Here is a 27,963-nt window from a genome sequence, read left to right on the forward strand (position 1 = left end):
ATAATGTATTATTCACAGAGTGGGATGTGACTTTTATTGTGGCTCTGGTCAACATAAATTTTTGTCAGGTACAATACGCTACACAGAAATTCCCAGGAAACTTATAATAATCGGCTTCTCTTGCTGCGCAGTCAGCAACTAAACTGTGTTACACTCAGGGCTACTCCATTTGGGGTAGTATATGTACTCCATTAAGCTATATGTGTAGTACTTTGCTGTTCAGCCACTTGATATATTGATTGAGTTGTGGCTCTGTCATGTTAAATTAATCCTCTAAAGCAGTTCTCCAGTTTTATTTGGGTGTAGAGTTTGGAGAGATGGATTGAAAAAAGCATTTGAAAGCAGCAGAGGAGTAATCCAGATTTATTTCAGAATAGTTGTCAGGTCCCAGTAAAGCTGGACCCTACGTTTCCCATGATGTTTCAGTTAGATAGCACGGATGATGATTACATCATAAGAATGCATTACATGAATTACATTACATTACATTAATTATCTTGTTTACTATGCATCCACCAAGGATCAAAATATATTTTGGTGAATGAAAATCAACTGAGTCAAATTTTACATGATGTGATTGGATCATATCATCAGTTCAACAGACAGGCGCAGCATGTAAGCAAACCTCATTCATTAACCTCATCTATAAACCTCAAATATAAACTGCTAAACTAGTATGCTTTTCTCCTCGTGTGGGCTATTTTCCAAGTTGGATCACTGCACAAGCTTTGCCAGAAATTGGTGTTAGGTCTCAACATGCTTCTTTTCCTGCTGTGAAACTTGTTATTTTACTTTTCAGAAGTTCAAAACTAGTGTTTCTCTCTCACTCAAGAGACGATATGTGATGTTCTAATGGTCTCAGAGGACAGGGAGTCCATCATCAGCTGCCATGGAAACTACCCAGTACCCATTACCCAATACTCGACCCATTCTCTTACTGTTATCCATCTGTCAAGTCGATAGAGGGACATTGTGATCATAATTTAGTTTTAGATTTATGGGTAACACCTCTGATCTCTGACGTCATTTAAACCTGAAAAGTAGGTACGTATTATAGTCCGACAGGCTAAATTGTTGTGTTGACAAAACCTGACAGAAGGAAAGTAGATATATTTCACTTTGTACCTTCTTCCAGGTGCTTCGAACATAAGTTGTATCATATAAGGGTATTGCAGTCCCAGCAGCATTGATTCCTCTCTTTGTTGCAGGTTGGCAAGAGGAAATTGAATTGGAAATGGAAGAAACAGTCTTATTTTATTTTCCAGCATTTTTTTCTTCTTGTGCTTTCTGATGCCAACTCTGACACTGTCCTCCAATACGAAAGGCTACATCGACCCTTGGGGTTAGGGTTAGGTTTGTGAAGGCATTTTAACCCTTTTGTTTGTCATCTGTCCTGATGGGGTTCTCTCTGCTTTTACACATCGAACACTGTGATATTTTACCTTTACATGAGGTGTACAGGTAGTTTGTGAGTGCTGTGTAGATAGAGACGGACCTGTTTGATATGACAGTATAATCATTGCCCTTTTATTTTCCCACGGGCTTAGTGTTCTAACTGTGCTCTGTGTATTTCAGCATTCATCTTTATGAAGCCATGGCCTTAAAAAAAATCTGCATATCCATGGCAGGAAAACCAAAATGATTCACTGGATGGAATTCAATATACTTTGGAGAAAGAAAAGGGATGTAGCTGAATGATGAGGAGAATTGTCTCAGTGCCAATACAATGAAGCTTTTTCAGTCTAAACACCTAATTGGGAGAGGTTGACCTAGTTAATTTAAAGGTAGCACAGTTTCTTCTACGAGCTTCTGGGACTAGCACTATAATGGGTCCCCAGGAACAAGATTAACAAGCCACTGTTGCATGTAATAACATAAGTGACAAAAACTGTAGTTGTGATATCATAAACAAGGGGTAATAAAACACCTAAGAAGATGCTGCTTCTGTAAGCAGCAGGAAAGTGAACACTTTTGAAAATCAATTATTGATGCAACATTATCAAAATCATTTTTCAAGCTAGAATTCTTGTTTCACAAAATATATCAAACTATGTGTTTGTGAAAACATGATTTTTCTTCTTTTACACCACATATACATATACATTAAAAACAAGTTGGTCATTGGCAAGATTATATTGCTGTCCATAAATAAAGGGAAAAAAATGATCTGATTTGGTATTTTCTTGGACAGGAAACAACTCAAAATGACAAATCTGTACTGAGTGGTTGCTGCTGCAAGAACCGGTTGTCTTCAAACACACACACACACACACACACGCTGTCTGTGACAGGCTTTTATCCAGCGGTCTGTATTTAGACCGACTAGTATCGTAGCAACAGTAACTGTGAGAAGAGAGACCTGTGGAGAGGTCATTGTGATGCCTCCTTTTGACCTCTTTGTACAAAGGCCTGCACATAGATTTCTCTAATTGACAGCAGCTATAGCGAACTCCACAACATAATACCCACCTCTACACACAAACGGCAACAATATTTAATCAATATCTAACAAATCTCTGCTTTCCCGAAACATCTTTTATCGCTCACCAACATTTAAGTGCTGTTTTTTGGCTGGTCTCTTTTGCGTTGTTTTGGCAGATCCATCTGCGTCTCATCGAGAACCCGAAGGCACTCTTTAGTGTCTGTTTAGTGACTTAAATCTACCTTTTTAAAGTTGATTTTGTTTGCCTTTGTTTTTAGTCATATGCTAAATGTCCTTATTCGATTTTGTCATGTTTGGTCAACATGTTTTCTTTTAGTAAAGTTGACTAAGGATCAGGACCTTTAAGTCTTATTTTAGTCAATATGTGTTGTCTAGGTACTGGTTTTGCCAGTGTCTCTGAATGCCAGCTATCCCATTACCAGATGGTTATTTCAGTCTTTCGCCATTACACCCAGGATGGCCAACTGTTTTGCACAGCAGGACCTCTGTGGCGGGTACCACACATGACTTTGAGTTTGTGTCCCTTTATTCTTAAACGTGACCATATCATTAGGCCCGAGCGCCTAGTTTTGTATCTTATTGTAAATTGAGTGCGACTTTGTGTTGCCTGTACGTGTCTTTGTGGTGTGAAGTCTTTTCTTGATACTACAGCGTGTTTCTTTTCTTTTTCTTCTTTTTTTTCATTGCTGTAGATCCATCTGTCCTTTTTCTGTTGTCTGTCTCCTGTGCTTTTCTCTCTCAAGAGCACTAGTTCTGTACAACGACTCTCTCTCTCTCTCTCTCTGTGTGTACATCTGAAGTTGGAATGTCCTCATGGGACAGAGTCTTCTGGGAATCTTAATGGACAACTGTGTACACTAACTAATCTGTGACATGGCAACTCCCCTCTAAAATGATGAATTAGCTAAGATAATTTCAGATAATCCTTCGCCATGGTGAAGCCATGCTGACAGCACCAATTGATATTTGAAAAGCAGACGCCTCTTGTCTCAGACTCCTGCCACTCATTTCCCTGCACGCCCCATCAGTGAAGGTTGCGATGCTTGATAAACATGGAGCTCTAAGAAGATTAAATTTTGTAGCTCAATGTGACTGTCATCTCTGCAGCTATATACCCATGACATTACCCTTACATTGAACTGCATTTACCAGCATGCTTGCACACAAGTAATAATTAATTAACTTGGCATAGGAGGTATTTGCTTGTAAATGTTTATAGTAAGAGATTTCCCAGTTTACATTTTATCTCTGTGTTGATGCTCAATAAAGCGTTCAATCAACACCGTCCTCCTTCAGATTAACATTTGTCAGAGTGAAAGGACAACATATTCTCATTGTAATGGAAGAAGCTCTTGACACATCGAACTGACATCAGCAATCATCTTATACTGTAAAAACAAATAAACAAGCCCCAAAATCTCTGGAGCACAACAAAGGACGTACACGCACAGTTTGCTACGTCTACCTTCTCAATCTTATGTGAGTGAACTAAACAAAGATGATTGTAGTTTGACATGATGGTTCTCAAAATTGATTGATTTGTCCTCCATTTGCTTAATTGCCAGTGTTTCTTTATCATTGCATCACCTTGGAATCTTGTGAAGGTTGTTGGGGAGAATGGAGCAGCATACTGTTGCTTTGATTACAACCAGCCCCAGAATGAGAATCGACAGCTGGAAACTTTCTCCATAAATTAAAGTGAAAATATGTTGCACTTTTCTGAGCAATTGTTACACAGTGCTTTGGTTTTCTTTCAAACAATACATGTGTTGCTTCACCCTGAACCATGAAGCGTGCCGCTGGACAAAGGTGAACCCGGGACCTTCTTGCCACTACGCCAATAAACTTCATTTATTGTTTTCATAAATAATATTTTCTTTGCATAGTGAAATACTCTATTCAAGTTCACATATGAAATACATGTTTTTATGCTACTACCTATGTGCATTCAGTTCGTTGATTGAATATGGACAATATGTGTCCATTTTATTACACTGTACATTGCTTGGTGACACTATTCAGGTTTGGATGATGCAGAATTCCCATACAGCTGCCAGACACAATGACAAGTGTCTCACCAGTTTCACCAGTAACTTCCCTGTCACGACATGCTGGGGATAAACTAAGGCATGATGTAGGCATGACATAGGCTAATTTTGTCACGATTTCTGTTTTTGAATTTATTTTCTGCATCTAAGATGGCGACCATGCAGTTAATGCTGTGGAGTTTCTGCATGCATGAAGGTGTGTAAGCACAGTCTGAGTGTTCTGAATCTGTAATGCCTTTTGATGCGTGTGTGGCCATGCAGGAGAGCAGCGCTGTCAGAAATAGATAAAGAGGAGGAGAAGATCTGCTCTGGAGCTTCTTAGTAGACAGTTGTGTACAGGGAGCTTCTGTCCTCCTGTCCCCTCCATGCATTTTTTATCACATGCTCATTTTTTTTTTCACTATTTAGCTTTTTACTTCCTTCAAAACTTCCATCTGCTGCGTGCTGACATTGCATTTCCCACACAGCCCTCTGGTGCTCAGTGTACTAGCGCCGGTATGTCTAGTCCTGTGTGTTTGTGTTTGCATGCCCTGTGCTCATGTGTGCATACATGTGAATATTTGTGACATTTTTCGTTCATCTTCTTCTTCTTCTTCTTCTTCACATACTTGCATCTTATGTATGTGATCCCATAGCCCCATAGGCAGCAAATACATAGAGAGAGAACTGTTACGGAAAGTCCATTTAGTCAGTTGGCAACTCCCAAACTATAAAACAGTTTCGATTTCATGCATAGAAAGGATTATCTTAAATTATTCTGAGCTAAAATTTAAATTTCATTTTGTTTTGGCCCTAAGCAATGGGCATACCTGACTTGGTGAGATCAGTAAAGGTCAGAGGGATTTAATATGCTTGAGAGAGAGAGAGAGAGAAAGAGAGAGAGGGGTGCAGATATAAAGAAAGAGGGACAGGCCATCTGCCTGCAGTTTAGTCTAACTTGGTGAGAGAAATAAATCTTTTTCCAGTTTCATGCTGTTGGGTATTAGCTTGACAGGTCTAAATTTCTTCACTCCCTCATATCTATCATTTTTTAGGGTATGGATTGCATTTATTCACGGCGCATGCAAAATCAAGCCTCGCGGTTCAACGGATTCATCAACAGACTGCATGCGTTTCGCAATGCATCTCTATGCATGTCAGGATACCAGATGATTTTTTATTGCGACAATAGACAATCTGATGTATGTGATGCAAAGCAGAAATGCCTAAATGTATGGGGGGGGGGGGGGGTGAGGAATCCCAGCTTCCCATCCTGATGATTTGTTCAATATATAGATAGATTTCATTAGATATCAAGAAAACCATCCCAGAAATGAAAACAAATGAGCTGCCAAGAATATTGGAGCAGAGGGAGAGCAGACCATCCCTTGTATGTGTGTGTGTGTGTGTTTGTGCCAGATAAATTATTATAGATGTTATTTCTGCCGCAAAACAAATCAAATCCCATGTATGCCAACGTGTAGGATCTTTGTCCATTCTGTCTTAAATTCTATTTTTTTACTGTACCTTTTGTAAATGATCTGGCATCCCAACCCACGTATTTTCATCCGTGTTTCGGAACCAGGTGTGCCACTGTTTTAAAATCCACTTGTACGTCTGTATCTGCAGCTTTAAGCCAAAGTTACGGGTAATGCACTCAGGTAAAAAATTCAGGTGTGTAATGAGTAGCACAATGGTTCTGTGGACGACGTTACATGAATCTGGTTTCATGGGCTGTTTTGATATTAGTGCGATATCATTATGGTTTATCAATAAGGATGGCACATTTGTAAGAATATATCACTGGCTTACAAACAACGGCATAAAGATTGTGTGATATATTTGTATGTGTGTTACCTGGAAAGCTCTAAGTTTAGCTTCTTGCCAAGTATCGAGAATCGGCTCAAACTAATCGTATGGAAGTGGTAAAATATAAAACTACACCACCGACATGCTTTAGGGCTTATGTATTAATTTTGTATTCACAACTTTACCTCATACGGCAGCTCCATGTCCAGTAAGTGTGAACACTGCAGTTTTTGTTTTGTTTTTCCAGAGCACAGAGATGCTCTGTATCAAAACGGAGCTTATGCAAAAGCAAACTGCTACCTGATGTCATGTGTTCAACTCAAATCTAAGCCCACTTTCAGCGAGGTGTCTGCGGGTGACGTCTCGTGTTCACCCTATATTCCCCGACAGCTCCCTCACTTTGGCCCGGGAGAAAGCTGACATGCAGGGTGGCCTGTAAGCCTCTTTTGTCCATGTGCAGCAAAGTCATCTGCCAGCTCAGTTCCTCCAGCAGAAGAAGCTTTAGAGAGATAGCCCATATTCTGGTACATCCTCACACTCTTGAGCTGGAGTTGGGCATGGGCCTTCGCTCTCTATCGCCTAATCCTCCTTTCATTTCTCCCTCATGCACATGCACAACCCTCTCACATGTTCTCAGTCTTTTTCTACTGCATTTTCCCCTCCCTTTCTGAGTTACAATTGCTTGTATCTATATCTATATACAGGTAGTTCTGTTTCTTGATTCTAATGTGACAGTATTAAAGTTCACTTTTCTTTTCTAGCCTGAATATCAACTTTACCATTATTTTTTGTTTTCACTTCATCATTGGTGGATAATTTTCAATATTGCAGAAGTCAGGAGATGAGAGGATATTGACACCGTATTCGATATTTTACACAAAAAGATCCAGAGGCCAAGGATATCGCATCGAGCATAGTTTGGCTCAGTGTAAAATGAATTTTGTTGTGTCTTGCTGTAGTCAATTGTATCGCTTTATATGAGAGAAGAGGGTAATTACTTGAGAGCAACTCTGAAGGCTAATGAGTTACCACAAAGTTAACGTATTAGCCATCCCTGATACTCACAGTGTAATATGAGAGAGGAACAAGAGATGGACATAGTTAGGCAGAGGATGGCAAAACAGAATCAGGCAGAGAGGAAAAATATGTCAGAGATGACAGAAGAGCTGCTCTGCTGTAGGCAGGAGGAAGAGACGAGGGCAAACTGCACATGCAGAGCGAAGGTGGGGGTTGTTGAGGGGGCTGGCCGAGGGGGTGTGTCCAACATTACCCTTATGAATCAGTGTCAGTGGAGCGATGAGAAAATAATTAAGAAACAGGCTAGCGCTGTGTTAAATACTGCCAAAGGTAAAAGGCCCATTCTACTGTATTAGACACACAATCTGGTCGGGGAAGAAGAATGGCAATAAATGGGAAAGAGGGAAAATGGGATGGAGAAAAAAAAATCCATATTATAACAGATGCCAAAACGCCCTTCAGATGGCATAATGAATGGTGAACACATAAATAGGGCTGCCTTTGTAAATGTTTATATACAGTACATATACACAATGCACAGCAGTTTCAGGATTTATGAGCGTGGCTGTAGAACACTGGATTTGACACAAGGCTGTGAGTAATATTTCACATATGTTATCATATTGAGTGTAAATTTGCTGAGATTTATATGGTGGAGATAAAATATTTTAAGCAACTGCTGATCCTATTCGTCTCATTTCATCTGCTCTGTTCTGGGGTGAGGGAGGGAACTGTAAAGAAACAAAGGAGCACATGGAATTCACGCTTATGTTACAACAGCTATACTTACACGCCTCCTAGGTTCTACGTAGATTGAGAGAACCAAGTCAGAAGACTGTAATTGCATGTTCAAGGTTTTCACCGGGGCCAAACTGTAGCTGAAAACCCTCCAGCCCACGTCACAGAACACAGCAGCCATTAGATAGCACTGATGCATATAATCTGCGGAGCACTTTGGAGCCTATTGGAATGACGTACAGGAAGGCGTAGTGTGTGATGTGTGTGCGTTGCAACGTGTGTGCACGTGACTGTGCATACGAGTGTGTGGGTGAGTCTTTTGGTTGTCAAACATAATATCCATCGTCTTTTCTGCCAGGGGCACAGAAATAATTTCTGTTCACTGGTTCATTCTGAAACCCCTTCTGAGCGGTCTCGGTCGTCGTGCTTGGAGGAAATGTGTACGGTCAGAACATAACCTACTTCCCATGTGGCTGCTGTTCAGTAACATGTTACAGTTTGATCTGGAACCTTTTTGGCCTCACTGATACACCGTGGAGTTTCTGATAAACAGTTACCTGACCTTATTCTGGATCAGATCCAGAAGACACAATAGTGTATATCGGACCCCTTTATCACTGTGTTCTTTGGTGAGTGAATTGAATGCATATTTTACAAGATATGTTTTTTTTTTATTCAATTATACGTAAATGGGAAAATCCTGATTTAGTATTTTTTTTATCCAGACAGGTATTCGGATCGCTCTAAAAATGTAATGGGATCTAAGTTAGACCAATACCCATCTTCAGATTCTTTTCATCAAGATCCATCCGTAATCCTACTTAGAAACAGAAAAATGGCATCAAAACGTTTAACATACCTCGCTGCTTCTTTTATTTCTGTTTCTGTATAGGTGCCTGTTGATGCAGCCACTTATTTACAAACAATTTTGTGTAACAGCCAGACTGGCAGCGTGTGCGTCCAGAATTTTATGGCTTCTTTGTCTTGGTCTCGTGTTTACAGTGTGCATGCATATAAAAGTAACCTTGTGTCAGTACACTTATGTGTACTTACACGTATGTGAAAGCAGTGAAGCTTAATCCGTCCCAGAGGAGCACTCGGTGAAGCATGTGCTGTTTCTGCAGCATGGTTATCAAGGTCCTGCACATAGTGTTCAGTGTCATTTTTATTGATGACTTATACGGGTCACAGCAAGGCTGTCAATGAGCAGCCTTGACACAAAATGATGAAACTATGATATGTTGGTAACACCGTAGGTGCTGTTACCGTTTGAGAAGTACATCCCTATAGCTGCTGTTTAAAGGGGACAAATCTGAGGTGAATTATTGACTGAGTATATGCAAGAACATGGACATGGATTTAATAGTCAGCCTTGGAACACATCATAATGAAATATATTGTGTTTAACATTTATATCAGATTAAATATTAGTTCATTTTCTGTAAGTAATATTTTTTTTTAATAGCAATCCATATTGTATTTTCTTTGGTGTTGAAATTGCACAACAGGGAGCGTGTTTGATGTCATTTTGCTGAGAAATACACCGTTGTTTTCTTTGCGATACTGTTTCCAAGCAACATCTCTGAAGGGGCGAGGGAAACGGAACTAATAAGCCACCTCATTAGGGCCGGTTCATGGTAGGCCTTCACGGTTTGTGCTGACAACTTTGTGGGGTTAGCATGCAAACTTCAAAAGACAACTGCAAACACAGGAGTGCCAATTTTCTTTAGAAATAGGTAAGCAACATTTCTATCAACCCACATTTCTTTCTTAGTTGAATGTCTGCTGGTGAAGCATGCTAACTAAGTTCTGTCTGAAGAGGATCCAGCTTTGTGACAACATATCTGCCTGTCCTCTTGTTGGCGATAACGCAGCACATTAAAGGCTTGTTATTCATAAGTTAATTTGGCAGCGTTTTATTATTACCCTAAGATGGTGCCAAACCTCTGAGTCCCTCCATCATTGATCCCTAACAGTCCTAGCATTGATCCCTCATTGGGTTCTAAGGCCATCTGTCCCATCTTATATAGACATACTTCTATTTGACGCATATAGTACAGACCAAACTCCTAATTCACCATCTCACCTTTACAGATAACCCTATTTAGAGCCTCATATGTAATAAATTGGATTAAATTCCACTGTCTAAAGGCTATATTCACTTCAGGTGAATTAATTGCATTCTCTTCTGTCCGTTTTTTTTTTATGGATGAACACATGCTGCCACTGTTGTTGTGTGGCATCATGCTTATTTGGAGAGTAATAATAGGCTTATGAAGGAGAAAAAGGAAGTCACAATGTTTGGCATTTCAGCTTCAAAGTGATTTTGATTCTCTTTCTTTCCTTTCAACAGGGATGTACAGTATAGCAGTTAGCTTTAATACGGCGGATCCTTCCTTTCCTCGCAGCTTTTCTCCAGCTCTTATCTTTCCCTCCAAATGAGAAAACCTGGATGGCGTCTCAGGGCCCCTGATTCTGCCCGGATGCTATCTCATTTGGTTTTAATATATTTATCCATTCATTATTGTTCTCCTTTATCGGACAGCTAATATTGTTCATAATTTGTCCTTATCTCTGAGGCTGATTTAGGCTCAATTTAAACTCTGACTCAGCAGACAGATGGAGAAATGACCCCTTTTCCATCCCCTCCTTCCCACACTCCTCTCCAAACTCCAGTGAAACATGACTGACAGCCTACTGTATAAGTAGTTGTCATAGCAACCTCCCCATCCTTCTTAAAAAAAAACCCAGAGGATGCAAAGCAGTTGGTAGGCTTTCCTTCCCTGCATCATCCCCATTTACAGCCAGGTCTCCTCCTCCCTTCCCTTTCCTCAACCCTTTCTACCCTGACAATGATTTTCCAACTCCTATGGAGCACATCTTTCATCAATCAGGATTGCAGGGGTGTACACGCATCACCTTACAGTAAGGAACTCTTGAAATATCAGTGTCTCGCTCTCTTTCTCATCTGTCTTCTGTCTCTGCTTCCTTTATGTATCTACCTACTTGTCTTTCCATTGTTGCTCAAACAAATCCCACTCGGCCCCGTTGCTATTCAATATGTTACAATTCACTGTCAAACTCCTCAGCAGTCTTCAGTGTAATGATGGCGCAGACTGCACCGTGCTGCAGAAGGTTCTGTACATGGACAAGACAGCCCTCAAACTTACAGTGGAATTGAACATTATGCAACAAAATAAGGTTTTGTTAGCAGCACATTTATAAGGAAGCGCTTCCAGTGCCATTGCTTATCATGTGCTTGTTGTCATGTCAGAGTACAGCATGAAGCACTGAGTTGAGAAATATTACTGCTATAATTTGCTTTAGCTCACTGACTCCAAGTGTTGCATGGGGGTCAATGTGCTCATGCTGAAATGCTTATATTGATTTGAAAGGATAAAAATGAACCCAGCAATCCTTAGTATACATAACCAGGCAGCACAGCACCAATCCATTATTCTGGAGTTTAATTTCCAATGCATTTATTCCAAACAAGCATCTGTTTACTAGCTCAGAGTAAATTAAACATGATGGGGGGTGAATTTCAGTATGGCAGTGGTGTGTGTCACAATGAAGTTGCATACAGTACTCTGCCATATGAGCTGGAAATGTATGCCAGCATGCTGCACAGTTTTCACAGCTATCTTACTGGTGGTTATTAGACCCCTGAATTGTTTAGGTGATGACAGTTCTTTGTAAATACCGTTGAGCTTTGAGTCACTCTAATTAACAATGGCACTCATGTTGACCAAACTACGTTGTGATGGGACAGGTTTAAAAAAAAAAAGAAAAAAGTCCAGCTCATAATTTTGTACATTAGATTATATTCATCGATAAAGAAGATGCCATTTACCACAGAAAAGAGCACTGGCTGCTAATCATGTGTAATCGCTCAGCTTTACTGAATGTTGCAGAAAGCGTTAGGGCTCTAAATCGCTGTGCTAGAAACATGATTTGAACACAAACATATTTGTAATGGTGCGCTGCTAATTATGTAGAACACAGCTGATATTGTCTGAATGATCCATTTCAAATTTGCATCCCCATCCACAAGTTAATGCTGTCTGACTCTCAAGCTGCACCTCCGGTCTACTCCCATTCAACACCAAGCCATGGCGTGTTTGAACCGCCTTCCATCCGACTCATAATGCCTGCGATAACACTTGTGCTTGTCCTTATTTATTATTTATATATGGACACTTAACCGTATTACCTGATATTTCAGACAGTTTAAAGCCACAAGTATATGTCGCCAACCTATTTTATGCAGATATATCCTTCAGTGCACATACCTTTGCACCAATGGAGTTCCTAATGGATACATACAGTTATTTTTGATTAATTTTGTATTTATAACCGTAGGCAGTGGCAGTCAGGGAAAAGGAATCAGGAAAAGCTTAAGTAGAGTCGAGTCAATATGCTGCTGTTAGATATTACTTGCATATAGAGGAATTGCATATGATTATAACTGTAGATCTTTGAATCAAGATGTTTCATTACACAGTTAGGAGGCCAGTTTCAATACATAAGGAATATGAAACTAAGCGGAGCTATATTATGTTGCGTGCTCTGCACTGCATTCACAAGAGATAGATAGACTATATTACGGAGAATTGCTGATGTGAGATTGAATTACAGATGGAGGAGGAATACTCTTGGGCTAATGGCTGAATTCTCTAAGCTTCCATGGATCTATCTGCAGCTGCTGTCCTTGAAGGGGGCCAAAGCTCCAGGAAAGATGCTTAAGGAGATTAGAATTTCCGAATCATTGGAAATAGAAAGGCCGGTGAGGAAACCTCAATGAGATGCAACAAATTTGTTGTTTCATTTCAGACAAATATCATAGACCCATCTTGGAGATTCAGCACAATAACAAACAGAGAGCAGAGGATTATTGGTGGCGTATATTTCATGCTGAGCCAGTCACGTAGCAATGGCCGCTATAGGCTGGTGGTAGCTTTTAGCAGTAGATACAGCATGTGCTAGCAGTTGCATCAGTTAAATCGGCATTGATATATTGCCTGCTCGCTTATACACAAGGTGCATTCAGCCAAATTATTGCAAACTCGTCACTTGCAAATTGGCAGGGCTCCTATAGCATGCCTCACAGTCTCGATAATTACCGGAGTAAAATTGGACGATGAACAATAATACACTTTCATTCACGTTCAAAAGCATATAGAAGGAATATCCAGGCTATTCCATAGAAATTGAAGACAACTGAAATGGGAGCATATACGGTTTGTCGTGATGCTTGTGAGACGGACGACTGAAAAGTGCAGCGGAAGAGCCTCCTGTGAAGAGGCTCATTAGCAGCAGCGTAACACGAATCAGATAAAATGATGAAAGCTGAGGTGACGAGAGCAGAAGCAGATGGCGGATTGAAATTAGCAACAATAGCAGGTAGCACATTGGTTAAAGTCGAGGCGGTGGCGCTTCATATGTGCCTTCCTTTAGTCGGAGAGATACCACAATTTTGTGAAATATCCTCGGAAAAGCAGACAAATCTAAAGAAGAGCTGGCCTAGAGAAAACGACCGTTCATTGAAATAACAGGATGATTGCGAGTGGGGCATGCGACACATTTTGTGTCTATTTTGTGATGGATCCATTATCTGTAATCCTCTGTGTCAGGGTGTCCCAGTTTATGTAATTCCTCCCTCTTCCTCTCTCCTTTGCTCCTATTTTTTTCTTTCCCCTTCAGATATGTGTAAATGGTTGTGTGTCGGTTTGCTCACAGCCAGAGCTGCAGTGTTTTAAATAAATGAGATAATGTTTCAATTGATGATGAAAACAACACCTAAACTCCCATGGTAGCATTTTAGTTCAGAGCAGCCACCACAGCTGAATCTTAGACGGTGGTAGAAACCTCTTGTAGATTATTTGTTTTCATGTCCTCGCCTTGTACCTCCATCTCTCTTCCAGGCATGGATGAACTTGGCAATTATCACTACTATTGAGGCACATGCTTCTACTTCTAGAAGGATACTGAGGTCAGGTCTGTGGGATGTCAATTTCATCATCAAAAGGTGCATGTGTTGCATCTATTAGGGCTCCGGCTTCCCCTCAGTCTTTTGTGACTGAGTTTGTCTCCTTTGAGACTCAATGAAAAAAAAACTGTGAACTAATATTACACTGAGATGTAATAAACTGGCCAATAATCATCATAACGTTGTATTCTCTAAATGTTCCACTCAGCTGGAGGTGACACGTCATTTTGAATCTTTCACGTGAAGGATGGGTGCTGTGTCATGTTTCCAGGCATGTCCAAATTTATCAAGGTCATGCATTGATTCAAAATTTGTCAGATCTTCATCATTTATATGAAAAAGTACAGGATGGGTACAAAGGTTGACTCTGGTTGGTTGGGTGATCATGTGCTGCGTGCGTGTGGTTCTCCGGCTCCAGAGGACCGTACATGAGATGCGGTCTAGCAGGCATGCGGGAATATGTGTGCTGTCCAGCCCATCCCCCTCTTCCTCATCTCATCTCCCGCATCCAACATCAGTATTTATATTCTCCCTCCAGCAAAAGGAAGGACCATCTTGGCCTTCCATTTTCCAGTTCAGGGCTTTCCTCTTTTTTTTTTTTTTTTGCAGATAAATGCTCCCCAATCCACCCTGACAGATGTCACATTGCATCACTTCCATTTTGATACATAGCCTCTGATCCTGCCACTTGCAATAAAGAGCCAGCACCAGGGACACCCCTCCCCAGACAACGCTCTGACACGGGCGATTATTTTAAAGGTGCATCATCACTGAGTGCCGAAGCCATAGCTGGGTGCCACGTCCGCATACATCCGCCGCTGTGCTCGCTGCAAGATTGTGGGTATCAACTTATGTCTGGGTCGAGGAACGACGACAGCACGACGCACTCAGTAGTCATCGCAGGTCACCCTGACACTGTGCAATACCTCTGGCAGCAATTTATGTTGCTCTCAACCTCGTCAACCTCAGCACAGCAGTCTCTGCGCTGAGACTGTACAGGTCAGAGTTGGAGAAACAATCTGTGCAAAAAAGAAGGTTTTAGTGCTTTTGCACTTAGCAAAGGCCCACTGCACTGTAGTATTAATCATACAAGGCCAGGACACATCAGTAAACAGTGTTTCAGGTCAAGGTAAAGTGCAGGTCCCACAGCATAAAGTAGGACTTAATAGCGGGCTATCTATTGAAAAGTCAGCGTTATTCACAGCATGTCTCCCAGTCCTCGTTGCTCGCTGGAGAGACATGCCATTGTTCATTGAAGAGCATACTGAAATATTTCTCTGGCTACACAAAAAAACACTGCATCAGCAGCAATTAGTAGACTAAGAGAGAGATAAAGAGAGGGAGGGAGTGGGCAGTAGAAAAAAGAATGAAAGGAAAAATGTAGAATCAGCGAGAGAAAAAGAAAGACAGCAAAGAGAGATGAATTGAGAGGAAAGGGAGAGACTGAAGGAGAGTGGGTAAAAGGCAGAGAGAGCAATATTGTGAGTTTCCAGCCAGTAAAATGTGGAGGAGGTTGGAGGTGCCCCTGGTGCCCGTGCGTGTGTGTGTGTGTGTGTGTGTGTGTCTGCTCGTGAAACCTCTTTTAGTCTTCCCGTTGCTCCCATGGACTAAACCCCGTTCAGTCTACAGTGGAATAATCCTGGCTAACCCTGCATGAAGAAACAGATTTGACTAATTCCAAGCAGTTAAAGGCGTTTTGCCGCCTGTGACATCTGCATTCATGTGCCATACGTTATTGGGTACAAACTCTTCATACAGCGTCTGAACAATATGCCTCTCTTTGCCTCTCTCAGACCATTCTTTGGTCAGAAGCATCTCTGCCTGTCTACCTGCATCATACTTTATGGGAGCATTTCTAGGGACCCCAGAATGAGCTGTGCTGGATGTGATGCGGTGCTGATATGCTCTGTTTTGCTCGTACATTTATTGTCAGAGTGGGATAAGCATAACCACAACAGCATGTGCATTGATCTAAATAGATGTATCATTAATTTACATTTTTTTTATCATCATTTTGACGATTGAGTAGAGGTGCAGGTGCACAGGAAGCCTTTTTTTTCTTTTTTTGTTTCAACTGCAACCTTGAGTCACTTAATTCAAGTTGCTCTTTTTTTCTATTTACTTTCTGGATTTGGCTCATTCGCTCTTACCTTCTTTTTGCTCTGTCTTCATCACTGGCCTTTGTCCTATGAGTTGGCAGACGCCAAAACGGACAGTGCAGCCAGAACACACTCAAGTGTTGCCATCATTGCACCACTTTGTCTGTCCAAACGACCTCAGACTTTTGGATAGTGTCAAACTCAGCATAGGGAAAAATATCCAAGAGCCAGCTGTGCAGTAATGCAGAAACTTTCCCAAAGCAGATGACAAAGATAGATGGATGTGTCGTGCATTTTCTCCCACTAAGTCATGCTACCTACCTACCCATCGTATACCTACTGTATATCCAAACCAGTGTGAATCATTGCAAGGTCCGTAAACGGGGCAGTGTTGGTTGAGTTCAGTCTGTAAATGCTGTCAGACTTAAGGATTTCCTTGAATGCAGAGCATTCTGAATTTCAAATTGCTCTATTTATTAGGACGTGTATATCCTGTGCAACAATGTGAGACTCGGCTCTCACTAGTATGAAGACAAAGTACAGGAACAAACATGTGGAGAAAACAATCAAACCCTGAAACTGTCTCCAGTACGACCCTATGATGCAGAATTATGTGAGGCCATTCAAGCTCATCCCTTTCATTAATCTGTACTGAGGTGACGCATTCTGTGCTCAAGTTTGCTTTGACCTGTTTACACCTTGGGGCAAAATGTTCTGCTACCAACCCCTCTACTAACTGCTTTGTCTGTGTGTGCATACAAAGGGCAAAATAATTTGAACTCCAAATAAAAGCAGGACTTATTCTGTTAAATATATTTGTTACATAGCCAGTGTTTACTTTCTTAATGCAGCAACAACTACAAACAACAATAACAACAACAGACATGAGATGCTTGTGAGATGCATGAGAATGTAAAGCGTATCATTAAATTACATTTTGGCATGAAGGCTCGGGCTTTGAGTGTTTGTCGGTTGTTTCTGTCTGCTGTATTGTGATTTTGTTGCTCTGCCTCAACCCACTGTATTTTGCTATATTCTTAATTACAGCAGCTAATTACTGGCTGTTGCCTACATTTAAACTGGCATTAGTTCTGCTCAAGCACTCACAGCTCCCGCTTTTCAGCAAATACGTTTTTGAGCGACACTGTTGTGATGTGCTAACCACCTTGGCAATACCATACAGTATTGGGATCCTTCATTCTCACCGTCCTCTTCAGTAGTTTGCTTCGCTTTCCAAAGCAGCTGGAGACTCGGTACATGTGTTGTAAATAAAAATGCCGACTTTCAGGTCTGCTGTGTGGCTTAGGAACATTTGTCTTCTTCTTCTCTTTCTTCTTCTTTGATAAAGTAAACTCGACACCATGGCGTATTGTTGCCCTCTACTGTTTATTTAAATTATTTTTGACGGTTCAGTTACATCTTGTTTTCTGACCAAAAGCAAACCTGAAACCTTACTGCTCATTCATAAGCTCCCTTAGAAGAGTGATTCCATACAGCAATTTGTTGTAGGACAGAAGTGAATTATAATGCTCTTAACGGAAATTAAAACAAACCCAACCATACACGTGAAGAAGCCGATAGGAAATAAGGGACAGTGAGAAGCAAGGCAGGCAGCAGTTGAACCTGTAGTCGCCACGTGTGCAGATTCCTGATCTATGGACTGAGAGAAATAGGGTGGCAAATCTTCTCAGGCTTGTAAAACAAATCAAAATTCCAAGCATTCCCAGCTGTTTCTGCCAGTTTCCTTTGCAGCCTTAACATTTCTGTGAACGGTTGCTGACCTAAACTTCCGCCTCAAAATCCCTCTTCTCATCCAGTATCACTCTGGGAGAAGAGATAATACAATGTGAGTCTAGCCAGCGTTAAATTGATGTTAGTCTGCAGTACCAAGGCTCTGCCAAACTCTTTCTGTGTTTGTTTTTTGCGGATGGACAAACTAAATTATATCCTTGAATTGAAAGGATTTATGTTATAATAACAGCAATAAAAAATGTATCCGGCTACATATGGTGCTCAGGATCAGCACTGGACAGCTCCATAGGTTGTAGCTGTAATCTTTAGGTTACAACCTTTTAAAAAAGTGACATCAAAACTGAATATTTCATTGTAATTACTGTGGCGGCTAAAGAGTTAAATAAAAAAAAAAATAGTTATTTCACAGCATGTTAAGGAGTTGTTACATTGATTTTACATTAAATTACATTACATTTAGTTACATTTTTACTTTGTTATGGTTTACATTTGGCATTTGGAGGGCAAACATAATGCTAATGTAGCCCTTGGAGAAAATGAGTTTGACACCCCTGTTCTAACTTAACCTTTTGTCTCTTTTTTGTTCCAGAAGACAGGAAGTTGTTTGTGGGGATGCTGAACAAACAACAAACAGAGGAGGATGTTTACCGTCTCTTTGAACCCTATGGAGTCATTGAGGAGTGCACGGTCTTAAGAGGTCCTGATGGAAACAGCAAAGGTAGGAGCCGTGACGCAGTTGTCACAATCATTTAGGCCAATGTTGGACCAGTGACAGTGTGTGTCTGCATCAGCTGGGTACAGAAACCGTATGTGACAAATGAAGCAAATATCATTTTCAAGTAATTAGGAACATTTTCATGCTTCCTTTTAAATATGCTAATCAGCAGTGACAATAAAGTTGAGCCTAATGTATTGAATGACTTTTGACGGACTTTAAAATGCCAAAAATATGAAAGGATTTTCTAGACAAATAGATGGTGTGACTATCTTTTGTTCACTATGTATACAAATGACAGAATATGATGGTGCAATTAAAAATAAAATAAAAACAATATTCAAAGCCAGATTAAAATACCTGAACATGGTACTACCAGCTACACTTAATTTTAATAAAAAATTATAATGCCACCAAGTAGATTTTCCCTTTCGAAGTGTTCCCTTTTACAGCATCTCTTCTAAAACATTGCATATCAATGCCGTAATTTCTACACTGTTACTAAGTGTTAATGGAAAGCTTTTTCCTTTGGATATACTGCAGACCCTTTCTGTAACTTGGACACTACAGTCTTTCAGGCTCCTTTCAGACAGCCAAAAAACCTTTGGAGACATCAGCTCCCTCTGACAGGCAGCAAAGGGACTGGTGGCTTTTCATGCCTCTAGTCTAAAGCATATTCCCCTGCCAGTGCTTATAGAAAATGTTGTGGAATTATATCTAAGGGGGTTTGAAGCCAGAGCGATCTTACTCTGAAGTGGGTTGGTGGAGGAGAAGGGAAAGATAGATGTCAAAACTGTGCAGAATAGGGCAGCCAAGGGAAGCTGCTGGTTGTGGAAAATATGTTTGCTCAAATAAAATTTTGAGTTACGGTACTTGTATTTATATTGAATTCCCATTACATGCTATTTTAGGTAGCATGTATTAGGTAGTATAGGTATATTATACTTTTTTTAAACTTTGTTACATTAATTAATTTAATTCTTGGTTAGTTTACAGAATATTATTATCAACAAATAAATCCTGATGCATTTTCCCAGATTATGCTCATATTGAGTACACGTTTACTCCCACCTTTTTTTTTTACTAACAGTAATTATTCCACATGAATAGTCGTATTCAGTCCATTTGCTTCGTTATGGCTTTTACTTTTAGCATTCTAAGTATCTTTAAGCACCAATAATAATGTGCATTAGCTTGAGAAAAAAACATGCAGGACTCTTTATGGCTTTGCAACTCTTAAACTGTATTGAAATCAGATATCTCGGCTGAAAACCATCAAAACCTAAAAATTACTGTTGTGTTTATTTATGCTCTCTAACGGAGTAGTTTAGTGCTTTTTCTTATTTTCTGGAGCAAACATAAGGCTTTTTAATTATATGTAGCATTTAAATTGTAGTCATTACTTTAAGTGTCTTAGCAGAAATGTTACGCTCCATTGCTCCTTCACAGACGCATAGTCTTATATTAACACTATAGCAGTATAAAGTCTGTTCAAATATACTTGTATCAAAGTCCTTGAAGAGGTGACGCCAAGCTCAAGCTCTTCCGTCCATATCGTAGCATGAGTAGTGGTTTGACAGTTGAATGGATAACTTGATTGGCATGTGTCCACAGGGGCAAGCCCATTAACGCGTAAAGAATGTCAGGGCGGCTGGGTCAAGCAGGATGGATGATAAGAAAAATAGAGGATGAAAGATTGAATAAGAATAGAAGAGAAACTTGAAATGAAATTAGATTAAATAGGGTGTAATTATAAGAGAGCATGATGGCTCTGTAGTTAGTGGTGCTGCTTCATTGCAATTGACCCAGGGTCAGTGCTCACATGTTTCTATAAGATGAGTTTAGTTTTTATTTTTGTTCATTTTAGTTTTCTTTGCCCTTTGCCCTGATTTTTATGAAGCACTTCAAGGTGAACTGATCATGTGATCAGATGAAAGACACCTGGATAAAGTTTTAAAGGATGTATATATAAAAAAAACAACAAACTCAGTTTGCACCACCGTCCTGAGAACTGCAGCCTTTCTGTGGAAAACAAAGGACTCATCTTCGAATCAATTAGTGGAATAGTTTCCAAGATTTCCAGCTCCTGCTACTTGGGGGGCCGTACATCAATTTAATAATTTAATAATTAATGTACCACAGTTCACTTTGTGAATCCACAAAAGCTATCCTCCGCTTGTTTTCACGTTATCTACTGCTCTCAATGTTCCTCAAGGGCATTAGAGCTAAGAGTGTCGGTTCTGTGGTTTTCTGGCCTTTGGACCGACATCTTCATATTCACAAATATTGATCAGCTCATCCTGTTGTGGGAACGATAAGCTTCGCTGAGTTCTCAAATGGAGTGGTCTTCTGTCTGGAAAAGGCCTTCAGTCAGTTTTGCAAGTATTTAATATGCACGGACAAGCATGTGGTGCTAAATAGCGTGCTTTTCTGCTTCATCAGGGCAATCTTTAGCCTGCAGCCCCCCTGCCTGCTTGTCGGCCTGCCTAATGCTTGGAATGGGGCAGCCTGCTGTGCAATGAGAAGCTCTCATTGCACAGATATCTATTTTTTTCAATTCAACATTCATTATTATTATTATACCGTAAGCTTTTAAACTCGCCCAATTCTTTGCATTTACTGAATTTCTATATTTGCATAAATATACATACTGAGAGTGTGTTTGTCTGTGTGTGCCTACATGTACAGTTTCATCTGTTCCTCCTTTTAGGCTGTGCCTTTGTCAAGTTCTCAACACATACCGAGGCTCAGTCTGCAATCAGTGCCCTCCATGGCAGCCAGACCATGCCGGTGAGTACAGCTACTCCATCAAACTTACAAAACACAGGAGCATCCACACACCAGACTACATCCAGTGCACTTATGTGCCCTTCTCTATATTCAGAGAAGTTGAGTTTTAGTTTTGAATGTACTTTTAACAGTTTTAATCAGCATACAGAATTTTGCAACCATCCCCATTAATATCCCAGGATTAAAAACAGAAATATCCTTCTATCTCTTTAATTAACATAGTGCTTAAAAATCCAAACCTAATTTCCAGATAAAACTGTTTAGAATGATAATTAAATTTTGGGTGAGTCATCAATCAGTAGTTCTGCTTGCATAATCAGTGAATAAACCTCCAGTGTGAGATTACATTTGGTCGTTATGTAAGCACACCATGTCTAAATTCTCTCTGTATTGGATTTACTAAGAGCTCAGAAGCTCATCTGTATGTATACCCTGTATACCTGTTGGTGTCAGAATAAGACTTGTACTCTGCACTCCAAACATGGATGGCGTTATTCTCTGTAACATCCTGAGTTGTGTCTCATATTATACTGTGGTTTAAAGTACAATCTGCTTTTATCTTCATTTTTCCTTTGGGAACTCTCACTTTATAGAAACGGGGACCCAGATCATTTTACCACCCTGTCTCACAGATGTTGTCTGTCACTGTATGATTTCATTATTGCTGGGTGCCAATGTGCGCAAAGTGAAGAGAAGCACTGGAAGCCAGCTGTGCCATTCTGGCACAGCCTCAGAGTCAATCTAAGTGCAAATGACTTGCAGGTCATGAGGAAAAGCTCTGGATGGCCATTCTCCATAGATCCCCCCTTCCCTCTTCTTCATCCGCCTATCTCTGCTAGCTCTCTGTCCTCACTCGTCTCTCTTTGACAGCCTCTCGGGATATTAGGCAATAGACTTGTTTACTCCACCTTTCACCACATTAGCTACTGAATTATTCATCTAAATATAAGTAGGGGGCAGAAGGATGGGGGCGAGTGGGGGGGTGGGTGAGTGACAGAGAATACGATGAGAGGCAAAGGGAGAATGAGTGAATGGACAGGATTTATACCTCCTGCTCTGGTAAATTGATTATAGAAATCTGATCAGCATCTTATATCCTGTGGCTGCTGGAGGAGAGAGCACAGTGTGCCTGCCTCTGTGAGATTAGTGAACCACCGGTGGACCATTATGCCTCAGCAGGATGGTGCTATTCAGAGCAAAGTGTCATTCAATTTAGCAAAGATGCTGGAAAAACCTTGGAGCGCACATCCTGTGTTCATTTGAGTTCATGTTTATTGCCGTTGGGTCACAGCTGCAAAAAAGAAACCATGTGAAAAAACATCAAGGGAAATCAATAAATAATTTAGATGCTGAAAATGAATGCATTTTTAAATTGAATGTAAGAAGAAACGACATTGACAGGTACAGAACATGAAACGTATCTAGTGAAGGACATCCATTTCCTGCGAATTGTTCTTCTTCTACTTTTCTCGGGTTAATATAAATAATTAATTGTTCTCATGAACAGAGACAAAAAGAGCCGGTATAAGTGTGTGCATTTTTATCGCTGCACCAAAGCTGTGCTTGTTGTGCAGATTTAGCAAGATGACTACGAATAAAGCCCAGCCAACAGGCTCGCTAATGGCACCACATATTAACACGGCAACTAACTGCAGCAGTTGGATAGATCTACTGCTAGAACCCCAAAGCACGAAGACTGACTCCTTAGAGTTTATCAGTGTGAATGCATGTGTGTGCCTACATAAGCGTGTGCCAGCAGAAGCACTTTGTGGCTAGCACTTTTACATGCATACACAAGCATGCTCTTCCTGTATTGCTCCTGTCTGTGCTTCTCTGTGTTTTGTCCATACAGTCGCAGGTTGACTGATTTTAATTTACATGCCTCCAGGGCTTGAGCTGAATACATTTGTGCTATTTGTGTATAATGCAATGGGCAAGAACTCAGTGTGTTGCAGGTACGATTGTACGTGCGTTGTCACTGGATTGTTTTGCAATAGCTATGACCGATGATAGAATAATAGCATAGATGTATGAACACACACACTCCACCGCCAGTCGTGATATGAGTGGCTCAATTAAATATTTAAATGTTAGAGCTGTAGAGCAAATTGTTGGGAATCTGCAGGGTCTTGTAGGAAGTCTGAGATGAGGGGGCTGCGGGTCAGGTCCGTCGTGGCCGTTTTTTCCACCTTGGGCTGGGAAAGAGATAGAAACACTGAAGCAGGATGATGGGCAGATAAGAACTGAACGAAGGAAAGTAAATGTGTTGAATGACGTAGTCTCTTATCCAGGGCAGACCCTGACTCTCAACCGATGTGAGCTAGGATAGGCTGGCTACAAGAATAAATGGCAACAGAAAATGTATGATTTTTGTGGTATAATGTCCATTATACCACAAAAATCTCCAGCAGATTTGGACCATCTTCACCATGCGATACATGAAACCAAGTGAGCGACATGTCATGACACAAAGTCAGTCTAGCTTCTGGGATTGTCCTGTACTAAAAAAAAACTGCCCTTTAAAGTTAAATAAGTGTAGAATGTATAGCTGGGCTTGCAGCTTGGACAGACACTGAACCACCTTTGCAATAAGTGGCACTATTTAGAGCAGACTTTACCTTTTGCTATGAAGCTTTGTGGTGCTTTGTTCCCTTTAGTGTAACTCTCTCTCCTTCAGTGGATCTATAGGCAGCTGGAAATTCAAGGGAGGGTCCTACTTACAATTTGCAGCTTAAAAATTTAATGAGACTTCTGCCTCACACTTCATCCTCCCTCAGTGATAAACTGACAGGCCTAACTGGGCAAACCTGTGAGATGCTGTTGTTCAGCCAACAAGCCATATGATTAAAGTGTGAACCAGTGGGAGGGTAAATTAAATGTATAGATCTTGAAAAAGGCTTGCAGAATGGGACATGCATGCAGGGGCACAAAGAGAATGACTCGTGTTAACCAAAGCACAATCAGTCCACAACACACCATGCTTCTTCTCCCTCGCCTTTAAGCAGGCACACATCAGGCCACTGGGAAACTGGCTCACTGCACACTTCCATCTAAATATCTTCAGATTATAAAACTAAACCTGCCCCCCCCCCCCCCCCCCACCATAGAAATTGAGAAGCAGCGCATGAACACGCAGCTCTCATTACCCAAGAGGGTAGCCCTTTACCACCCTTTTTTACTGTGAGAGAGCGTTCACATATTCAATATATACTAGCACATCTCCTCTGTATTCTAGTCCTGCACTGCTCTGTCCTGGATTCTCGCAAAGTTAAACCTCATAATAAAGTTAATGATGCAGCCAATAAAAAGCTGGACAGTCACAACAGACACACCCTAAACCTTCAAACTTCACCTTGGAGTGAGCGAGCACACTCGTGATGTACGAGCTGATATTGGGAAACAAAACGATCACGTCCTGTCTCCTGTTGCCATCCTGCTTGTTGTCGAATCACCGACGACTCTCACATGAAGCAAGAGTGGAAAACAATTAGTCACCCAGACGGAAGAAGCACTGTCAGTTGTCAACCAGTCAGTCAATCACCCAGCCTACAAGATCAGTCATTCAGTCGAACGGCCATTGATCTTTGCTACTCAGCTACAGTATTAAATGAGAGGCTTTAATGTATCTTTCAATCAAAAGATCCAGCACCTCACTTTACAATGAAGATTGTCGTCTGTAGATGTCTTGGTTAGAAAATTAAAAGCTTTTTTATGAACTCTGTAATCAAAATGTGACGAGCCTTTACTGTTCAACAGTTTCACCCCGATCCAGTGAAAAAATAGGAAATGCCCCTTTAGCTTTTGAAATGCCCCAATGTTCCACCTTCAATGCAAGAATTTCACTAGTCGCCACTGTTATTGACAGTCGTGCATCCATCTCAACTCAGGGCCCTCTAATAGTGACTGACACCCAACCTTTCTCCACTGTCAGATCAGAGTAATATTTCGGCCTTTTATGTGGATCGATTGGTCAGTTTGGGGGCACAGAGGGGAGGAGAGGCGGAGCGCACAAAAGGTCAACTGTAGCGCTAAATCATTTGAAGATTCTTAATGAAGGGTGGGTGGCGGACACACCTGCTGTTTCATTCATTGTTGACGGGGGGGGGATGGATAGCCAAGAGACAGAAGAAGGAAGGATCAATGACCGAAAGTGCCAGAAGACCTTCACAGTGACATAAGAACGGTAGCTGATTATACATTACCAATCTTTAACCTTAACTGTGGGGAGCACCAAGCGCAGCGTTTCAGTATTAATGTCACGCACAGTGCTGCTTCGTCCCACGTGACTTTCTGCATACAGTATGTTGAACACTGTTTGAAGGAACACTTGGTTGCTGCTGTTCACACACCACAGAGTAGGTGGAAGATTTTTATTATCCAAATATCTCTGTTAGGTTAATGTTTATGAATGCTGGCGACAAAGTATGGAGGCGTAATTCTCTGCAAAGATGCAAACAATAATGCAGTAATGTTGCAATGAGATGCATTTGTAGGAGCGCTCTAGATATTGAAGTTAACAGTGGTGGCTGCTGCTAATGAACCTAGCATACTATGAAATCAGAGATAATAAGCAATAGCATTCTTGGTGCATGTTTATTTATTTATAAATATTTTTGTTGTCATCTAAAAGCCTGTCACAAACCAGTACACTCAGCATTCATATAAGCACATGATGTGTGAAGTTGCTCAGCCTATCGGGGGTGTGATCCTGTGAGAAGCTGATCCTGTTTTTCACTGACTTATCGCTGGCATTAAATGGTTAAGAATCAATGCTGTTTTCCCTCTTATTTAAGTTGTCTCTACCCCCTCAGGGCGCTTCTTCCAGCTTGGTGGTCAAGTTTGCAGACACAGACAAGGAGCGCACCATCCGACGTATGCAGCAGATGGTTGGACAGTTCGGCATCTTTAACCCAGCCATCGCCCTCCCCTTCAGCACCTACAGCTCTTACGCACATGCGGTGAGTTCGAAAAGACACGCAACAAATGTGGAGGCACCTCTTAGTCATGTTTTTCGATGAAACATCTGAAATTAAAGTTAAAAAAATGAATAAAAAATCATCTGTGTTTTGGTTCTACATACCAGTGCTTCTCACGCCAACAGGAAGCACTTTCTGATATATTTTTTTAAACACCTACTCTCTGCTACCTTTCCAGCGCCACAGAGTGCCCTTGAAATACCCAACAAGAGAGATTGTTGTATGTCTATTATGTCAATGGTGCAAAAGTAAAATACTTATTTAATTTCAAGTTAATACTTCTGGTTTCATGCTCATGCTCTCCCTGCCAGTTGTTCATGCAGGTTCTAATAGATGTCAACTGCATTTTGATGACAGCAAAGCCATGCAGCAATGGACATCAGATTTTCTCGAGCAGCTGCATGTTAGACATTTTCCTGGAATTCTAGTGAACAGAGAAAGTGACGTTCTGTCACCAGCAATACCTCCTCTGCCTCTCCTCCTTTTTAGCACCAGTGCCAAACCGTTACATCCATACCAACCATTGCAAGAAGGCATTCACTCCTTTTATTGCCATGTAAACGCAAACGAAAAATTGGAGCAAAAACCTTTTTACGTAAACAAGCCCTTATTTATTTCCTGCCCTCAATCCCCTTCATCCGCTTCCCTCTGCTCTCCTTCCCCCACCCACTGTGATTCTTTGTTGAGTTCAGCCTTTGTAGCGTCTTGACTATGCATGCCTGGTCCCCTCCATCACATTTCTTTCCCCATTCCCTCCCTCTGGCCCCACGATATGCTTCAGGGGCCGCAGTCCATGAGCATTCATAGGCAACTTACATGCATGCATGCAAGCTTTCTTCTTTTCTCCCCGGCTGAGGCAGACCCACCTGTGTGCGCACATATGTTTTCATGAGGCAGGATAAATGTATTTAGGAAGAGCTTCCTATTCAGTGTGCAGATTAAAACCTGGGCCCCTGTACCAACGCTCTGTTTAACTACACAAGAAGGAGAAACACAAATTCATTTTTCATGCACTGGTTTCTCAGCTGTTTCTAAATGACAGGATTAATTGTTGACATTAGCTAGGTCTTGGGGGGCTTGTACATTTCCCACATTTTCACATCACATTTATAGGACCGAGTGTGAAATGTGCAAATTGGCCAGCCCGGAGTAATTGCGAGGCCATCTCTTGTACTCTCTCCAGTAAAACTCCTACCTTCATTGCCATTCATGAAATTCAGCCCATTCGCGGGAAATGTGGAGAAATGCAAATGTTTAAGAGGTGGTGGAGGGAGGCAGTGCAGGTCTGCTGGGGAGGCCATTGTGCCCTGCTCAGTTTTGCCATGACTCTTATTTACTGTGGCAGAGACCCGTGTCGACTCATACGGACTCATACTAGAGTGGACACACAGCACAGCAAATACGTTTTCTCTCTCTCTCTCGCTCTCTCTCTCCCCCTCTCCACTCCCTCATACATACACACACACCCAATACGGCAGAGAGCGAGATGACGTTTGTAAATTGAGTTCCGGGCGAAAGAAACAAGGGCATGGCGACTGCTTCAGCATTAGAGAAAATCAGTTACCATCAAATCTAAAGTAGAAATTGTTCCTATCGCGACACTAAGAT

The 27,963-nt window shown here is 41.1% G+C and overlaps 1 protein-coding gene across 1 annotated transcript in view; it reads left to right on the forward strand.

Moving 5' to 3' along the window:
- The window catches only part of celf5a (cugbp, Elav-like family member 5a), a 149,599-nt gene that overhangs the window by 105,724 nt on the left and 15,912 nt on the right, over nucleotides 1-27,963 (forward strand). The window contains exons 4-6 of the mRNA XM_068743522.1: nucleotides 18,467-18,592; nucleotides 21,300-21,379; nucleotides 26,191-26,337. Coding sequence (XP_068599623.1) covers nucleotides 18,467-18,592; nucleotides 21,300-21,379; nucleotides 26,191-26,337 — 353 coding nt within the window. The remainder of the gene's footprint in view (nucleotides 1-18,466; nucleotides 18,593-21,299; nucleotides 21,380-26,190; nucleotides 26,338-27,963) is intronic.

This window comes from Brachionichthys hirsutus, chromosome 9, assembly GCF_040956055.1.
Source record: "Brachionichthys hirsutus isolate HB-005 chromosome 9, CSIRO-AGI_Bhir_v1, whole genome shotgun sequence".
NCBI lineage: Eukaryota > Metazoa > Chordata > Actinopteri > Lophiiformes > Brachionichthyidae > Brachionichthys > Brachionichthys hirsutus.